This window comes from Prinia subflava, chromosome 12 (assembly GCF_021018805.1).
Source record: "Prinia subflava isolate CZ2003 ecotype Zambia chromosome 12, Cam_Psub_1.2, whole genome shotgun sequence".
Classification (NCBI taxonomy): Eukaryota; Metazoa; Chordata; class Aves; order Passeriformes; family Cisticolidae; genus Prinia; species Prinia subflava.
The window spans coordinates 13,454,987-13,472,896 of record NC_086258.1 but is presented as its reverse complement, the minus strand read 5'-3'; the positions used below and the strand labels follow the sequence as shown (position 1 = coordinate 13,472,896).

At 53.9% G+C, this 17,910-nt stretch overlaps 1 protein-coding gene across 1 annotated transcript in view; it reads left to right on the top strand.

Moving 5' to 3' along the window:
• The first annotated feature begins 296 nt into the window (after positions 1 to 296).
• The window catches only part of MAP2K6 (mitogen-activated protein kinase kinase 6), a 39,766-nt gene continuing 22,152 nt past the window's right edge, over positions 297 to 17,910 (top strand). The window contains exon 1 of the mRNA XM_063410157.1: positions 297 to 541. Within this exon, the coding sequence (XP_063266227.1) occupies positions 526 to 541 (16 nt within the window). The 5' untranslated portion in view covers positions 297 to 525. The remainder of the gene's footprint in view (positions 542 to 17,910) is intronic.

Here is a 17,910-nt window from a genome sequence, read left to right as displayed (position 1 = left end):
GGGGTGACTTGAAGCGTTTTAAAGCAACTTGAAGCGGTTTGAGGCGGTTTGCAGCGGCTCGAAGCCGTTCGGAGCGAGCGAACCCCGGCGCTCTCCCCGCGGGCGGCCCGGCCGGGCGGTGCAGGCCGCGGGACTACATCTCCCATGAGGCGCTGCGGCGGCGCCGCGCCTGCGCGCTGCGGCCCGCCCGCCCCCCCGCCCCGTGCGCGCCGGAGGCCGGGGCGGCCGCCCCGGCCCATCATGTAGGTGCAGCCGCGCCGGCCCCGCGCCAGCCGCGCAGGGACCCCCCCGGCCCGGCCCGGCCCGGCCCGGCCCGGCCTGGCCCGGCCCGGCGCGGCGCGGCCCTGCGCGCCCGCAGCCCCGCGCCGCCCAGGCGGGAGCGCGCGCGGCGTTCCGGGGGGGAGCGCGCTGCTCTCGCATCTTTTGTGTGTTCGGGCGGCTCGGGCTCGGCCCCGGCGGGAGCCGCGCGGGGGAGCGCCCTCCGTGCGCGCGCCCTGCCCGCCCCCCCCAGCGCGCCGCGGGACGATGGCTCAGCCCCGAGGTGAGAGGCGCGTGCACGCGCGTGCATTTCCGCGCGTGCATTTCCGCGCGTGCATTTCCGCGCGTGCATTTCGCGCGTGCATTTCCGCGCGTGCAGCCGCGCGCGCGCGCGTGCACTCGCTCGTGCAACTTGGAGGGCGCGCGCGCGGGCGTTCGCTTGTGCAACTTGCGGGTGCAGCTCGCGCGCGCGTGCGGCCGGGCGTGCAAACGGCGCGTGCACCGGGGTGCGCGTGCACGCGCGCGGATGCACGCGCCGTTTGCACGCCCGCGCCGCCTGGGGGTCGCCGCTCTCTCCCCCCCCCCCCCCCGGTGCAGCTCCCGGTGCAGCTCCCGGTGCAGCTCCGGTGCAGCTCCCGGTGCAGCTCCCGGTGCCGCTCCCGGTGCCGCTCCCGGTGCAGCTCCCGGTGCAGCTCCCGCCGCATTTCCTGCTCGCTGGCGGTGCGGGAGCCCCCGGGCCGCCTTTGGCACGGCCGGGAGCGAGGCGGGTGCTGCAGGAGCAGCTGCAGCCGGGGCTCGGCGCGGGGTTAAAGCAAACTTTCAAACAAGTCCGCGAGGGACATGAAAGGTGAAACTGGAGCGGAGTTACCAGGAATTAAATATATACCTATGTTTCCATGGGAAAGTATTGTTCTCGTGCCAGCGCTGAGATCATTTTCCACCCATTTCTCCCCCCCTCCCCTTTAATATTTGGTAACTTTTGGTCAGAGGCGGCGGTGGGGTTTGTCACAGCAGCGCGCTCCGAGCGTGCAAAAAGGCAGGAATGGAGCGCTTGGGAAGTGCAGGCAGGCAGGGGCTGCGTGTTCGGGAGCTGCAGAAAGGCAGGAATGCAGCGCTTTGCAGCTGCAGGAATGGAGCATTTAGCAGCTGCAGAAGGGCGCAAAAGTTGAGAGTTTGGGAGTTGCAAAAGGACAGGAATTGGGCATTTTGGGGCTGCAGGAATTGGGCATTTTGGGGCTGCAGGAATTATGCATTTTGGAGCTGCAGGAATTATGCATTTTGGAGCTGCAGAAGTGGAGAGTTTGGGAGTTGCAAAAAGGCAGGAGTTATGAATTTCTGAGCTGCAGGAATTATGCATTTTGGAGCTGCAGGAATTACGCATTTTGGAGCTGCAGGAACTGGGCATTTTGGAGCTGCAGAAGTGGAAAGTTTGGGAGTTGCAAAAAGGCAGGAGTTATGCATTTCTGAGCTGCAAGAATTGGGCATTTTGGAGCTGCAGAAAAACAAGAATAGAGTGTTTAATAGCTGCAGGACTGTTGCATTCGGGAGCTGCAGAAGTTAAGAATTCAGTTGCAAAAGGGCAGAGATTGAGTATTTAGGAGTTGCAGCAGGGCAGGAATTGGGCATTGTGCAGCTGCAAGAATTGAGCATTTTGGAGCTGCAAAAGTTGAGAATTTAGGAGCTGCAAAAGGGCAAGAACGGAGCATTGAGGAGCTGCGAAAGGGCAGGAGTTGAGCACGGAGGAGCAGCAGGAGGGGGTTTGGGAAGGGGACAGCAGTGATTTATTTCTGCCAGCCTGGTGGTGGCAAAGAGCGCTGCCTCTCTGCTTTTGAACCCGCTGCTTATTCCAGAGTGGCTCTGCCTTGTGCCCTTGCAAGGGCCGGGGAGGGGGGGCAGGGTTGGGAGGAGGTGGAGAATTTAATATTGCAAAAATGCTGCGGGAATGCAACAGCCCCTGCAAGAGCAGGCGGGGAGGGCTTTAAGGAGGAGTTGCTGCGGCCATTCATTGTGAAAATAGATGCCCATATGTCAGCGAGCGGCCACACAGATGCAGCTTTTAGGAGCTTTTTGAAGCGCTTGGGTTGGATGTTGCAGCTTGGCTCTCCCTGCATCCTGCAGCCCTCACACATATTTGGGATTGGGGGGGTTGGCAGGTCCCAAACTGGGTTTGGAGCTGCCTCCTGTTGTGTTTATTTATTTATTTATTCCAACTAAGCCGTCTGTGGAGCCTTCCACAGTAATCCTTGCAAAGGCAGGACGTCGGGAAGGAGGTGCCTGCACAGCTCTTGCCACACAGTTTTCCCCTCTGTAAAAGAAAAATGTAAAGTTTGTCGTATAATTTATTCCTAATTTGGGTTTGCTGCAGTCATCCTTTCCAGCCCAGCAGGGAATTGTAAAAGTTTCCGATGTGGAGAGCCAAGGGAGTTTGATAGTGCAGGATTGACACCCAGAGCACTGTGCCACTGGCAGGAGGGGACAGGGGGGTCCCCAAAAACCCCGGGGTGGTGACAGGCAGGGAAGCTGTGCTGGTGGCCCTGCAGGGGTGCTGAGTGTCCCCCACTCTCCCAGCACGGCCTTCTGTGTCCTCCCCAGCACCAGGAAAAAGGGAAGATGGAAGTGGCCAACCCACAAAGCATGATCTCAATGAATGGCATCATTCTTGACTCCCTTTCCCGTCCTCCTCGCTCTCTGCAGCACCAGTGCCTGCATTCCTGGCTCAGATAACTTTTCCAAGTTCAGCTGTTCAGCTGGGAAGGGGTTTCAGCCCAGGGGTTTGTTCATTTGGGATAATGTGCATTTTGGGATAATGTGCATTTCGGGATAATCGGCATTTCAGGATTGGCTTTCATGTGTTGCACAGGAGGTTCCTCGGCAGCTCTGGAAAATACAGCCCAGAGCCCCAGCCAGCTGCTGAGCCCTCTCCCTGCTTTGAATCCTTTCCAGAGTTGTTCTGAGAATTTGCCAGAGATTAATTTTTTTTAATGCAGTGTGTCAGGGGAACATGTGAGCAGCAGAGCTGTTCTTATTCCCTGCAGGGAGTCCCACCTGGTTCAGGGGGACCCTACCTGTGCTATGCAAGAAATGAGGGGGATCTGCTTCCTGCACAACCTGTAAAGGTTAAAACTCACCCTGGAATTAAGAAACAACACTTTTCCTCTGGCCCTTTCTGTAGCAGGAATGAGCAGATGCCTCCAGCGCTGTGCTTGTGGTTTACCTGTCCCCTGACGGGCTCCCTGAGGGTCCACACAAATACAAAATACACCTGAAGTCAAAGACAATTTCACCCTGTGCTTCTTCCTGCCTTCATTCCCTCTTTTAAGCTGCAGGCTGGTATTTTTTTGTTGCATGTAGCAACCCATAGCGCATCAGCTTTTCCTGAGCACATCAGGAAAATATGCTCAGAAAATCAGGAATGGCAGCCTGTTCCTCACCTTCAGAGATGGGGCTGCTCTGGCCAGGAGGGCCTCGGTGTTGATGGGAGCTCACAAATTGAATGTTTGCCCAAATCCAGCCCATTTGGCTGTCAGGACTAATAGGATATTATTTTGGAAGAGATGGGGGGGAAAAAAAAGTGGAAGTCCATATTCATTTCAGGCCAAGCACAGTCTGAGGCTGTAAATCCAGACTCTGGGGACAGCAGATACATCCAAATTCTCCCAAATTCCTTGCAATGGAGGAATTATTCCCTGGCAAAGCCCACATGGGAGAAAACACCTGCAAAAATGCAAATTTCTCCATTGAAATAAGAACAGGGAAGGGGGAGCAGCATCCACGAGAGCACTGATTCATAAATACATTGAAATGATATTTGAACTGACTATTGCTGCCTGTTGGTCTCACACCTAAACCTCAGAGCCTGTTTCAAACACAATTTCCAGTGCTCCAGCTGCAAAGGGAAGCTGAGATTATGAGCAGCACGTGATGCTGGCTGAGCATGCACCCCGTGGACTTTGACCAAAGGCCCTGCACCTACTCCAAATACCACAATTTTATGTGAAACACTCCTGTTTTCCCCAGCCAGAAGTCTCGGTGTAAAGCTGCAGCGTTGGTTGTAGCTGGGGTATTTTTTTTGCAGCCCTGGGTAGGTGGCAGGTTGTGTCTGGTGTAAGATTAACCTGCAAGCAGCTCCCGTGGGTTTGTGCAATGTGCATTTTGCCTCATCAGCACCACCTCAGCTTCTCCCCATGACACAGGCACTTGGCAAGGGCACAGCCAAAGCTGTGCCACGGTCAGCCAGGTGCAAGCCTAGCAAAGCCTGGACTAGCAGCAAATTTCAGCTCGGGCTGACGATTTATTTTTAATTATTTTTTTTTTTTTTAATTGAATTTGTTGAGGTGCTGTGCTGCAGTGCTGGAGGTGCCTGCTTTGGGTTAAGAGAGGGAAATATTTATGAAGAGGTACAAAAACCTCGTGCAATGCCAGGCTGGAGGAATTACCCAGCTTGGGAGGAGCAAAATGTGGCTGGGGCAGAAAGTGGCTGTGCCCAGGTGAGCCAGAGGAGCTGAGACACCTGGCTGAGCCCTGCTCTGCCCTGGGGAGGTGTTTGCCCTGTCCTCATGTCCCAGCAGGTCCCAACACATCCCAGCACCACTGGTCAGGGCAGCAGCTCCCCAGTGCTACCCAGACTCTTGGTAGGGACACAACAGAAATATTTCAAACTCCAGCCAGAAGCAATCCTTGCAGTAAAAGTGCTGAGCTGCAGGAAGGAGGGAGCAGAGAGCTGAGTGCCCGTGCCAGGCTCCTCAGTGCCACCCTGAGCGTGGCTCCTTTTTTGTTGTTTTAGTCACCAAAACTCGGAGCTTGCTGACAAGAACTCCTGACACATGCACAAGCTGCTAAGGTGAGGCAGATGATGCTCCATGAGAACCACAGGAGTATTTTGGAGAGATGAGACACTTCATGTGGAGCCGTGGAACGTGGTTCCAGCAGATTTGCAGATTTGGGTCCTGTAGTTGAAAATACACAAGATTGTGTTGCCTTTTTCCCCCAAACAGTGCCTGTGTTTGTTGTCACTTGGGCCTTTTCTCTTTTTGGAAAGAGCTGACAGCACCTCCAGAAGCCTCTCTGGGAAACCAACACACCTGAAGAAAGCTCTGATCCCTTTTTTAAGCTGGAGAAAGAAGAATAGTGTGGGAGTTTTGTTAGCACAGCAGCAGGGATGCTTTTCCAGCCCTCTGCAAAGGCACTTGGAGGCCCAGAGCTTCTCACCGTGGTCATTGTGATGTTCCCAGCCCTGCCCCAAGGGATTCACCCCATGAACTCGCATTCCTGATGCTGCTCCAGCTCCAGAGGCAAAGCTCTGTCCCGCTGTCCCAGGGAGTGAAAGCACAGGGCAGGTCCCAGCTCTGATGGCAGCGGGTGGCACAAGCAATTCCGAGGAAGAATTACTCACCAGGAGTCCCTTCCTGCTGCCACTCACATTTTGGGGGACCATTTTGGGGTGCACTAACAGGTTGGCAGCGTGGCCACCAGCAGCATCATGAGGTGTTGAGTCAGCCTCCAGCGGCCAGAGAAATTACAGCAGTGTTCTTTTCGTTTCAGGCGTGGACAGAGCTATAATTAAAATAAAATAAAAATCTGTTTCATTACCTGTGGAGTTCCTTGGGGCCTGTCTGGGGATAGTTTAAGGGATTAGCATTATCAGCTCGAGCAGTGTTAGCAGGGGAGCAGATCCAGGAGGCTGGAGCTGTGCCACAGCAGATATTATGGGCTGTGGTGGCCAAGTGGTGAAGGCCATTCGGTGCAATTTCCATATCTGCTCATTGCGCAAAAAGTTGGGGCTTTTTTGCCTTTTTTTCCTTGATTTTGTCTTCCAAATCCACAATATTCTGCACTTGACAAATGTGAATGGAAAACCGACTCCTGCTCAGTGGCCTTGGCTCAGTGAAAAGCAGTTTGGAGAGGGGAAGCCTGAGGCTGTTGCTTGTAGGGCTTTTTCTCACCTAAAAGCCAGAATTAACCCCATCCTTCAAATCATCTGGGGATTCCAAACAGAGGATTGATCCCACCAGGAAAATCTCCGGGGTGCTGAAGCATTTTTGAGCCATCCTTCCTTTGGACATGGTGCAGAGGGTGCTGGACATCCCCTGTGGGAGCTCCTGCATCCGCTGGTGCTGCCAAAGCCGGGGCAAATCCCTCTGGATCTGCATCCCAGCCTCGAGCAGGAGCCTGGGTTTGTAGGGGCAGGGTCAAAGTTGGGGAAATCCCTCTGGATCTGCATCCCAGCCTGGAGCAGGAGCCTGGGTTTGTGGGGACAGAGGTGGCATCAGGGCAGGCTCAGGGGTTGGAGCTCTGGCTGCCTCCCCCAGTTGCTGCTGGAGCAGAATCTGAGTCCTGTGAAGCCCAACGCAAACAACCTCTGCAGCTGGGCTAGGGTTTCACATTTGTAAGAGAAAAAGGGATTTTTTTTTCCCCTACTCGAGCAGGAAAACTTCACAGAGCTGAGCTGATCCAGTTTCTTGCTGGTGCTGTTTTGTTAGCCTACTTAGCCTGCAATTTTATAATCAAGGCTGGGTTTTCTTAGCCTGCACCCAGGCAGATCAAAAATCGTGAGAAGAGCTGAAGCCCGAGCAGCAGCCACTTTTACTGCATTCAGATGAAAACAGTGAGGGGGGAGGAAAAAAAAGAAAAAACCCAGCAGAAGTTGCAGATGAGATGCCAAAGATAAGGCAGCAATAGAAAATCAGTGCAGGAGTCAACACTTCACTGTGTCTGCAAGAAGAGGCCTTTAATGAAGGCTGAGTCAGCACGGACTTGGGAGCTGCTTCTGAAGGAGAATCTTTTTCTAAAGAAAAAATATGTAATTGCACTCAATGAAAAATGCTTATCAGTGCCAAATGGCCTCAGAGCATCGCGTGGCTGCTGTGTGCGAGTCCCAGGCTGTGTTTTTGTGCACTGGGGGCTGGTCCCCAAATTCCTCACTCCTGGCTTTGCAGCAGGGCTTATTTCACACTCAAGCAACAAGTTATAAAAATTACAGCTTCACTCCATGGTATCATTCCTCTTATGAATGTTTATTGCTTCCCCGGTAGTTCAAGGTTAGACATAGAAAATGACTCAAAAGTTGTTTGTTCTGACAGCTCTAAAGCGATGGAAGGCCCAATCCAGCAAAGACAAACCTTGCAGAGAACTGGCACCAAAAGGGAAGGGAGAAAGAACATTTGAAAGGCAAACCCAGCATTGATTGCTGATGTTTTAAAGTAGGTTTGGATTAGATATTAAGAAAAAACTTATTTCCTGTGAGGGTGCTGAGGCACAGGGTGCCCAGAGCAGCTGCCCCATCCCTGGAGGTGTCCAAGGCTGGGTTGGAAGGGGTTTGGAGCACCCTGGGGCAGTGGAAGATGCCCGTGGAATGAGAAGAGCTTTAAGGTCTCTTCCAACCCAAACCATTCCATGGTTGGGCGATTCTTTCCCTGGATTTCTGCGCTCTCACATCTTTGGCGTGCAGCAGCCGCAGCCAGAGCCCGCTGCTGTCACCCCTGCACGTAGGAGGGGACACAATCCCTGCCACCACCCCTGCCCAGGCAGGGCACAGAGCTCAGGAGGTCCTTTTGGCAGCAGCTCTGCAGGGTTTTACAGCACCAGGCACAGCCCTGGGCACGGCTGCTCCTTGCAGGGCACCTCTCCAGCGCTGGCAGCTCCAGCCACACTTCCCAGCTTGGATTTCATACCCCTTTTTCCTAGGGCTGCTTTAATTGCCTGCAATTAGGGTCTCCAGTGCTGCAGAAGTCTGGAGAAATAAAAGCCAGTCCTGGGATTGATTTCTTCTCCCAGCCAGCTGATGCTGTGACCTTTCAGAAAGGAGGTGCCAGCCTGTGGGGTTTGTGCATGTGACTGCCCAGGGTTACATCACAAATTTGGGATATTTATTGTAGTTTTATCCAAGGAGAGGAGCACCTGTAGGAGCTGAGAATAGCTAAAGGAAGAGACAGGGACTTTACGTGCTGTCATCAAAACGCCAAAACCCCTCTGGGCTAAGCTACATCTTAAGTAGATTTGTTTAAGCACTTGACAAAAAGGCCTGGAGCAGGAGTCCAGGGCACAGCACGGGGCTGTGGCAGCCCTGGGGGTGCAGGAGGAGCTCAGGTCTGCCCAGCTGGGAGCAGAGGTGCAGACAGAGGTCTGACCACGATTTCCTTGCAGGTCTGGCAGTAGCAACAGGACAGGGAAGCTGCTGCACCTGAATCCGAGCACCACTGAGAGTTGGAGATGCAGATAAATCCTGCAGTCAGTCTATTCTTGCAGGTTTGCCTTTCTGAAGAGAAGGATGCTGCTGGTTAATGCAGAAGTTCCCTCCCAAGCAGACTTTGATACTTAACCGTGTTAATTAAATGCTTTCAAAAACCACAAGGTTGACCTTCGCTGCTTGCCCACAGATTTTTCTCTTATTTAACAAGCAGAAGGTTGTCAGAGTAGCCTATTAAAGGAGAAGAAAGGCAGTGCTCTAATACTGTTGGGTTTTGACCTGTTCCAAAGTGTTTTTCTGCTTTTTAACTCCTAAGAGATGAAAACCACAATCCCCTAACAACCTGCCAGGAGAAACCAGGCTGAGTCAAAGAGTTCTTGGCTGAAATAAGGCATAAAGTCTGATAAAATAGTGAACATACTTAAAATTTAAGGTTTTTAGTCATCTATGCAATATGCCAAGACAACCATCATATCTAGAGGTCCCTGTGCAGCCAGAGGCTCTGCTCTGTGACATGGATTGTCCTTTGGGATAGACCCTCTAGAAAATAATAAAGACAAAGAACACAGACTCTGACTGCCTTACCTTTCCCAAGGACACCAGCAATTTGCTCCTTGCTAATAAAACTTTGCAACAGCTCCACAGAAAACTTGGATCCCTTCCAAGCAATCAGTTGTATAAATTAACCAAAAGAGCAGATCATGCACTGCATGGAAGGACATCCCACATCCCAAAGCAGCCCCCGACAGCAGCATCAGAGCTGGAGGGAGAGCCCAGAACAGCCCTGGCAGCTGGGGAGGATGGCACAGGTGGTGAGAAACAGGTTGAGTTCTGGAGACAAGAAATGAAGAAATTCCTCACTGGAGGAGTGATTGGGACTGGAATTGTCTGCCCAGGGAGGTGGAGGGGTCGCTGTCCCTGGATGTGTTTGACAAAGCCTGGACGTGGCGCTCAGTGCCAGGGTTTAGTTGGTGAGGAGGTGTTAGGTCGTGGGTTGGGCTTGATGATCTCAAAGGTCTTTTCCAGCCTGGTTCATTCTGTGGAATAAGCCAAGGCTGAATTCACCGTGCTTGGCAGAGAGGAGGACCCCAGGGCTGGCACCTCTGTGAGGTGACCCCAGGGGATGTCCCCTTGCTCAGAGCCCCCCGAGCACCTCAGCCTTCCTCCCAGCCTGACTCCAGCTCCATCCATGTCACCAGGCAGCTTCTTTAGAGCCAGGCATGCCATTTTTTCTTTTTTCCCCGTTTTTTCTTTCCCCTCAAAAACATTTGGTACTTCCCCCACAAGAAATGAGGAGTTTTCTGTCTGATAAGGGGCTGGAGCAGCTTCCTGCAGCAGGGGAGAATTCCTCCTCTGGCCCTTCCTGCGCCGAGCCAGAACAATGCCAGAGCTTCCAGCGTGGCTTTACTTCGGATAATCTCATTTAGGGTCCATCCTGTGCGAGCATCTCCTGCCAAGGGGGGCTGCTTTTGCAGCAGTCTGCTTTAAAAAGGGGTTTTAAAAAGGGTTTTTAAAAAGGGTTTTTAAAAAGGCATCGCCACAGCAGAATGGCAGGAGCAATCCTGAGCTTCACTCAGGGCTGATGCAGGGCAGGGCTCTGTTTGGAGCAGTAGGGGCTGAAGAATATTTTTCTTTTCCCTTAAAGGAGAGGCTAAATAGGATTTTTTTCATGTCTTCATCCTGCAAGTGCACGTGGTGAACTCGGAGCATCCGAGTCCTTTTGCAGGACTCTGGGACTGGATGTGCTTGGTTGGGGTTGAGCACACACATACAGGAATTTACAAGGCTGGGATGTATTTTGTCCTGGTTGCTAAGTGGGGTGGACATTATGGGTCTGTGTTGATGATTTATGTTATCCTGCTTCTCTTGGTGACTTTTTTGCCTGGTTTCTGCTTTCAATTTTTCCCAATTCTGCTTATCTGCTCATGCACATGGTAAGCAGTATCCTCTTTTTGGGAGTGTGTGTGTAAGTGAAGCTCCAGCCCCAAACCTCACACGGGCAGTTCTGTGGAGGCTTTGACAGGCTCTTAAAGGGAGGTTTGTATTTTCAGCTCCTGCTTTAGAAGGCTGGGTGGAGAGATGTGACCTGATGGGCTTTGATCCATGTGGACATATGTAGAGAGAAAAAAAACCCTTCCCACTTCTGTCACTTCATTGGGAGGACAAGACTTGCTGTCACACGTCTGTCACGGTGCTGTGCTGTCACGGATTTCTTAAGTGTGTTCTCCAAATTGAGATAAAATTGCCTGATGAAACCTGGGGAAAGGTTTGTGTGTTTTGTATGCCAGACGAGCAAGTGTGTGCTCTTCAGCCTGGAGGAGACTGAGGACAGATCCCAGCAATCTGCAGCTCCTCCCCAGGGTGCAGCTCCAGTCTCTCTTCTCTGCGACAGGGACAGGACCCAGGCAATGCTGGAGCAGTGCCAGGGGATTGGGATGGGTTTTGGGGAAATTTTCTTTCCCCAGAGGGTGCTGGCACTGCCCAGGCTCCCCAGGGAATGGGCACAGCCCCAGAGCCCCAGGAGTGTTTGGACACTGCTCCCAGGGGTGCCCAGGGTGGGATTTTGGGGTGTCTGTGCAGGGTCAGGAGCTGCACTGGATAATCCTGATGGGTCCCTCCAGCTCAGGTGGATTCTAAGGAGGTGTCTGGCAGGTCGTGCTCTCTGACCTCTGCCTTAAACACGTTTGGACTTGAAAGATCTCCCCTGGAAGCTGCCTGCACCTTGCCCTGCACAGCCTGGAGCTCCTGGAGCCTTCCCCTGTGCCAGCCTGCAGTGCCCGGGTGCTGGCAGCACCCAGAGCCCGTTCCCCTGGTTGTGGAGCAGTCCCTGCATCCCTGTGCCCGTGTTTAAATTATATTTAAACAGTAAAACTGACTGAAAATCACAAGTTGTCTCTCTATGTTGCTTGTAAGAAAGTGAACAGTTTGTGGGGAGAAGGGAAAAGTTTTAGAAGTTCCATTTTTTTTCTTTTTCCTTTTTTTCTTTTTTTAGTGCGTGTTAATAAATCTGATCTTTGTAACCTTTAAGTCAGGCCTGTTTTGTCTTTTTCCTCCCAAAGTCTATCTTCTCACAGAACAAAAAGAGAGCAGGCACAAAAACCATCACGAATTTAGTAGTTTAACTTTTAGAAAAGTTCAAATTCGCGAAATCAAACTGCTGCAGCCATGAACAGGAGGGCAGCTCCCGTGCTGGGGCAGTGCCCAGAGCTGCCCTGCTGGGGACGCAGGTTTGGTTTTCCCGTGGTTTCCAATCTCCCTGGGACTGGTGTTTTGGATGTTTTTAAGGCAGGAGCTGCAGGTTTGGCAGAGGCATTGCCAGCAGAGGGAGCAGGAGCTGTTCCTCCCCTCCTGCCCATCCCACCCCTGCTCTCACAGCCAGGTGCTCCTTGGAGAGAACAGACACGGAGGTGGCAGCAGCAAAAGCAGCCTCGTCCTCCAAATCCTCCTGCACAAAAGCCCTTTTGTTCCCCGGGTGAATTCCAAGAGCTTGTCTCCAGTTTTGGTTCCAGCAAACTCCCACTGCAAGAAGACAGGCGAAGGCTGAAAACAAAGTGGCAGCGAAATGAAAAGTCCCTCGTAAAAAAAAAAACCCAGCCAGGGCTGGAGGCTCTTTTCTAACAACTTCCCTGGCCTGCAGCTCCTGTGGGTTTCCTGATGTGAGATAAGCAGCAGAGGAAGCAGGCTGTGGGATGGGGAGGCAGTGAGCTTTGGCAGAGGGAAAATGGGGATTTATGGTGTGCTGGGGGAGCCCTGCCCTGTCTGCTCCCGGAGCTCCAGTGCTGGGATTTCTTGTGCTGTGGGGGGAAGAGGAGAGGCCCCCACAGTGGCCTGTGTTGCCCTGTAGGATCTCCATCACCCTCACACCTTGCCCAGAGCAGCAGCAGGACGTGGCCATCCCACCGCTGGAAGCCACAAGGGCTGTGACCCGCTCCAGTGACCACGAGGAGCAGAAAACCAAATCCTTTAAGGCACCTCTTGGACTCCAGTGGGATTTCCTTGAACCTTGGCTGCGTGTTCCTTGCAGCTTCCCTGTCATGCAGCTGGGAGTGATTTGTAGGATTTGATGAAGATGTTTGAGATGATGTGATGGGAGGAGTGGAGGGGAGGCTTGGGCCACTTGTGAAGTCAGGTTGTTGGACAAACATTTGAACAAGGGAAGGTGAGAAGAGGGACGAGGCTTTGCTCCTGATGGGACGCCTGTCAGGCTGGTGGAAATGGACAAAGCATGGAATTCTGCATTTTGTGGGCTGCATCCTTTGGCAGCTGCTGAAATCCTGGCCCATGGCAGTGCCTTGCTTTGGTGGGTGTTTCTCAGAGCCCGCAGCAGCAGAGGTGTTTTTGCCTGAATTCCTCACTGCACGCAGCAGGACACACACACAAGGCTTGTGCAGCTCTGGGAGCTGGTGAGATCCTTGTGGGTCCCTTCCAGCAGGGATATTTGTGGTTCTCTGTGTCACCCATGGCCACGGATGGGGTTAATAGGGCTGAAATTTGTGTGTGCACATCCCGGTGCTCCATCCCTTCCACCACCACCTCCTCCCCTCTTCATCCCATGGATTGAGGCACTGCCTGTCCCTCACAGAGCTGAATCAGGAGAACTGAGGCAGAGGATCTGCTTCCCTGTATTTTGTCACAGGGAATTTTGGCAAAAGGTTCGGCCAAATATTGTGGTTAAGTTTCAGCATGGTGAAGGCTTTGATTATGCAGCCTTTGTGCCACACCATCACACAGCTCTCTCGCTATTTAATGATGCGAGAGATTACTTGCTGATTTTTATATCTCAGTTATTGAAGATGGTATTTGATAGTTCTGAGCAGTGCAGAGGGGAAGAACCAGCTGGGAGGAGGTGCTTGGGATCCCCCAGGGCTGGTGCTGGGGTGAGCTCGGGGCAGCCCAGGGTGGGTGGAATCCCCTGGGACGGGGTGTGCTCCTGCAGGGTGATGCTGCTGCTCCTGCAGGGTGATGTGCTGTTCCTGCAGGGTGATGTGCTGTTCCTGCAGGGTGATGTGCTGTTCCTGCAGGGTGATGCTGCTGTGTGCACAGAGGTGCTGTTCCTGCAGGGTGATGTGCTGCTGTTCCTGCAGGGTGATGTGCTGCTCCTGCAGGGTGATGTGCTGCTCCTGCAGGGTGATGTGCTGTTCCTGCAGGGTGATGTGCTGCTCCTGCAGGGTGATGTGCTGCTCCTGCAGGGTGGTGTGCTGCTGCTCCTGCAGGGTGATGTGCTGCTCCTGCAGGGTGATGTGCTGCTGCTCCTGCAGGGTGATGCTGCTGTTCCTGCAGGGTGATGTGCTGTTCCTGCAGGGTGATGTGCTGTTCCTGCAGGGTGATGTGCTGCTCCTGCAGGGTGATGTGCTGCTCCTGCAGGGTGATGTGCTGCTCCTGCAGGGTGATGTGCTGTTCCTGCAGGGTGATGTGCTGCTCCTGCAGGGTGATGTGCTGCTCCTGCAGGGTGATGCTGCTGTTCCTGCAGGGTGATGTGCTGTTCCTGCAGGGTGATGTGCTGTTCCTGCAGGGTGATGCTGCTCCTGCAGGGTGATGCTGCTGCTCCTGCAGGGTGATGTGCTGCTCCTGCAGGGTGATGTGCTGCTGCTGCAGGGTGATGTGCTGCTCCTGCAGGGTGATGCTGCTGTTCCTGCAGGGTGATGTGCTGTTCCTGCAGGGTGATGTGCTGCTCCTGCAGGGTGATGTGCTGCTCCTGCAGGGTGATGCTGCTGTTCCTGCAGGGTGATGCTGCTGCTCCTGCAGGGTGATGTGCTGCTCCTGCAGGGTGATGTGCTGCTCCTGCAGGGTGATGCTGCTGCTGCAGGGTGATGCTGCTGCTGCAGGGTGATGCTGCTGCTCCTGCAGGGTGATGCTGCTGTGTGCACAGAGGTGCTGCTCCTGCAGGGTGATGTGCTGTTCCTGCAGGGTGATTGATGCTGCTGCTCCTGCAGGGTGATGCTGCTGTGTGCACAGAGGTGCTGCTCCTGCAGGGTGGTGCTGCTGCTCCTGCAGGGTGATGTGCTGCTCCTGCAGGGTGATGTGCTGCTCCTGCAGGGTGATGTGCTGTTCCTGCAGGGTGATTCTGCTGCTCCTGCAGGGTGATGTGCTGTTCCTGCAGGGTGATGTGCTGCTCCTGCAGGGTGATGTGCTGTTCCTGCAGGGTGATGTGCTGCTCCTGCAGGGTGATGTGCTGCTCCTGCAGGGTGATGTGCTGCTCCTGCAGGGTGATGTGCTGCTCCTGCAGGGTGATGTGCTGCTCCTGCAGGGTGATGTGCTGTTCTTGCAGGGTGATGTGCTGCTCCTGCAGGGTGATGCTGCTGCTCCTGCAGGGTGATGCTGCCGTTTGGGAGGAGCTGTGCCCTTTCCCCAGGCCATGGGAGCCAGAGCAGCCACGCCAGCTGGGTTCAGCCAAAGTGTTGTAACAGGGTGTTGAATATTCCTGTGCAGGCAGAGCGCTCCTGTCTCCCACCTCCCATGGGCACCTCAGGGAGCAGGGATCTGGGGCTGCTCTGCATGGCTGTCTGTCCGCAGGGACCTGGCTGATCCCGGGGCTGCCTGGCAGGGCAGGGTGGCAGGGAGGGCTCTGGCTGGCCTTGTCCCCTCCGTAGGTGCCAGCGTGGTGCTGGCAGCAGCCCAGCAGGAGCGGGTGGCCCCACACTGCTCCCCTGACAGACTGGAAGTGACGCCGTGTCTGTGCTGGGAAGGGACATGAACTGGGAGGGGACACTGTCTGCCCAAGCTGTTTGTTGTCACCTCCCCATCAGCCTCAGGAGAGAGCACAGGTTCTCTTTGCTGGTCCCTGGGTGTGATGGAATGGGGCCCTCAGTGCCCATTTCCTCCCAGGCTGGTTTTCCTGCACTGGAATGGGGTGGAGGAAGCCACTGGGGCAGAGCCCAGTTGGGAAGTGAAATCCATGGTGCTGGAATGTCCAAGCCAGTGTGGGAGCCCATGAAACAGCTCAGTGAGGTGGCAGAGATGTCCATAGGACACAGAGGATCCCAAACACCCATACCTGCAGGATCCTCTCCATCAGACATTCAGCCTCCATCTCCAGACTGGCCCTGGGTGCTGGTGTCCAATAAATCCTGCTGGATGGTTGCTCCAGCCTGTGATTATCCCAGTGCTCCCTGCAGGAGCTGCCAGGGGGGGCTCAGGTTTGTTTGGTGGGGGGTTCCAGGGGGTACAGAACGGCCCCAAAGCTGCATCAGCTGCCTGTCCCCTCCCCAGGGTCCCTGCAGCCCTCCTCAGGGCATGTCTGAGCACAGGATCTCACCTCTGATCTCTGCCAAAGGGTCTCTTCTGCTGTGGACTCAGAAGGTCTGAACTCCTCTAAGTTCTGGAAACCCACTCTTATCAGGGTGTCAGACTCTGGTAACCAGAATGTGCAGATAAACAAGAAGAAATTACAACCCTCTGCTTTCAGTACTGACAAGAGTAACCCAGCAGCCTGCAGCCCTTTTGCAGGGTGTGTTAAGAGGAAAATGGGCAGAGTAAGAGAGATTAGCCTGAATCAGGAAATTACCTTCAAAATTGAATTACTGAAGTACAGAGCTTACTGAAAGGCAGACAAATAGCTCCTGATATTTGCAGAGTTTGGTGACATTTCTGTCCATGTCTGCACCGCAGGATCCACAGATTAAGTCTGCAGGAGTCCTTGTTGCAGAGCTCTCTGCCCTGCCTTGTTCCAGTGCTTTCTTCTGCTGCTGTTCAGAGCTTCTCCTGCTGGAGGCCGGTCTGAGGCAGGCACGGAGCCCTGACCTTGTGATTTTACCTCGCAGCAAAGCTGAGGATCTGTGTCTGGGCGGTGTTGGTGCCTCAGCAGGGCTGACCGGCGTCAGGCAGGCCCTGGGACACAAATAACCCTGGCATTGCCCAACCCTGCCCCGGGTCAGCGGGTGCACCTCGCCCGCTGCCTGCACGGCCCTGCTGGGCTGGGCTGGAGCCTCTCCTGGCCCGGGTTTATTGCAGGGTGCAGGGCTGAGTCAGAGGAGCGAGTTCAGCCCTGCGACGGAGAAACCCTGGGGCAGCTGCTGGCACAGCTGGGTGCTGGGGCACAGCTGGGTGGTGGGGCACAGCTGGATGATGGGGCACAGCTGGGTGCTGGGGCACAGCTGGGTGATGAGGCACAGCTGAGTGGTGGGGAACATCTGGGTGGTGGGGCACATCTGGGTGCTGGGGCACAGCTGGGTGATGGGGCACATCTGGGTGCTGGGACACAGCTGGGTGGTGGGGCACAGCTGGGTGGTGGGGCACAGCTGGATAATGGGGCACATCTGGGTGATGGGGCACAGCTGGGTGATGGGGCACAGTTGGGTGATGGGGCACATCTTGGTGATGGGGCACAGCTGGGTGCTGAAGCACATCTGGGTGCAGAAGCACATCTGGGTGCTGGGGCACAGCTGGATGATGGGGCACAGCTGGGTGATGGGGCACATCTGGGTGCTGGGGCACATCTGGGTGCTGGGGCATGGCTGGTCATTCTGTCGAGATATTTTTAAATGCAAGGTTGCTGCACTTACAGCAGCAGTTGCTCCAGGTGACCCTGCTGTGCCCTGGGTGCTGTCAGCAGCTTTGGGATATCTCAGTGTTTGTGTCCAGGAGGGTTAATGAGTGGATTTCTCAGAGATTTGGGTATTTCCAGGAGTCCTGTAAAGCTCAAAGTTCTCGCTGAGCCCCTCAAACCCCACGGTTGTTGCTGAAGTGTGGGCTGGAGCTGAGCTGTGGGTAGCAGGTGCCCTTTGCACTTGCACACCAAGGCTTTGCATGAAGAACTCTCTCCTGCTGGGCATCTCCAGGGTGCCTGGGACACAAAAGAAATAATCCTAATTCCTTGATTTGCCAGAACTGTCTGGGTTGGGAGTTTTGTCCCCAAGCCGTGGCCATGGGTCCTCTCCCTCTGCAAAGTGGCACTTCAGGATCAGGCCAGGTATTGATTGTGGAGCCTTGGGAGCTGCCCATGAGCTGCCAAAATTCGCTCCTCTTCCATGGAAACCCACCCAACATTCCTGTTTTGCCCTCATTTTAGGCATGAGGGTTTGCTCACACAGAGAGTCCGGCTGATAGGGGAAAACCAGATCATTTAGCTTTCAAAACCTTCCAAGAAATCAGACAAAAAATCCTTGGGAGAGACAGGAATCGTAAATGAGCCACTTTTATCTCCTAAAAAAATTGGACAAAAAAGCATTTCCCGCCTGTGAAATTTTACCAGCAAGTTACATGCCTAAGAGTGTTGTTTGAAAGGAAATGTTGCTACATGGCTATTGAACACATTTTTAATAATAAATTGTGGTGAAGACAGAACTAGTTAATATCCTTTGAAGGAAATAGGAGCTTTTTGTGGCAAGGAACTATTTATTTTGGATTATATCATAAAAAGTTTTTGACTGCAGTGAAACGTCTGGAGACTGGGGAATGGGATTTTCCTTCAGAAGTCGAAGTTTATTTTCTGTTACAGCCCGTGTGGGCAGCAAATTCCTCTGTCTTCC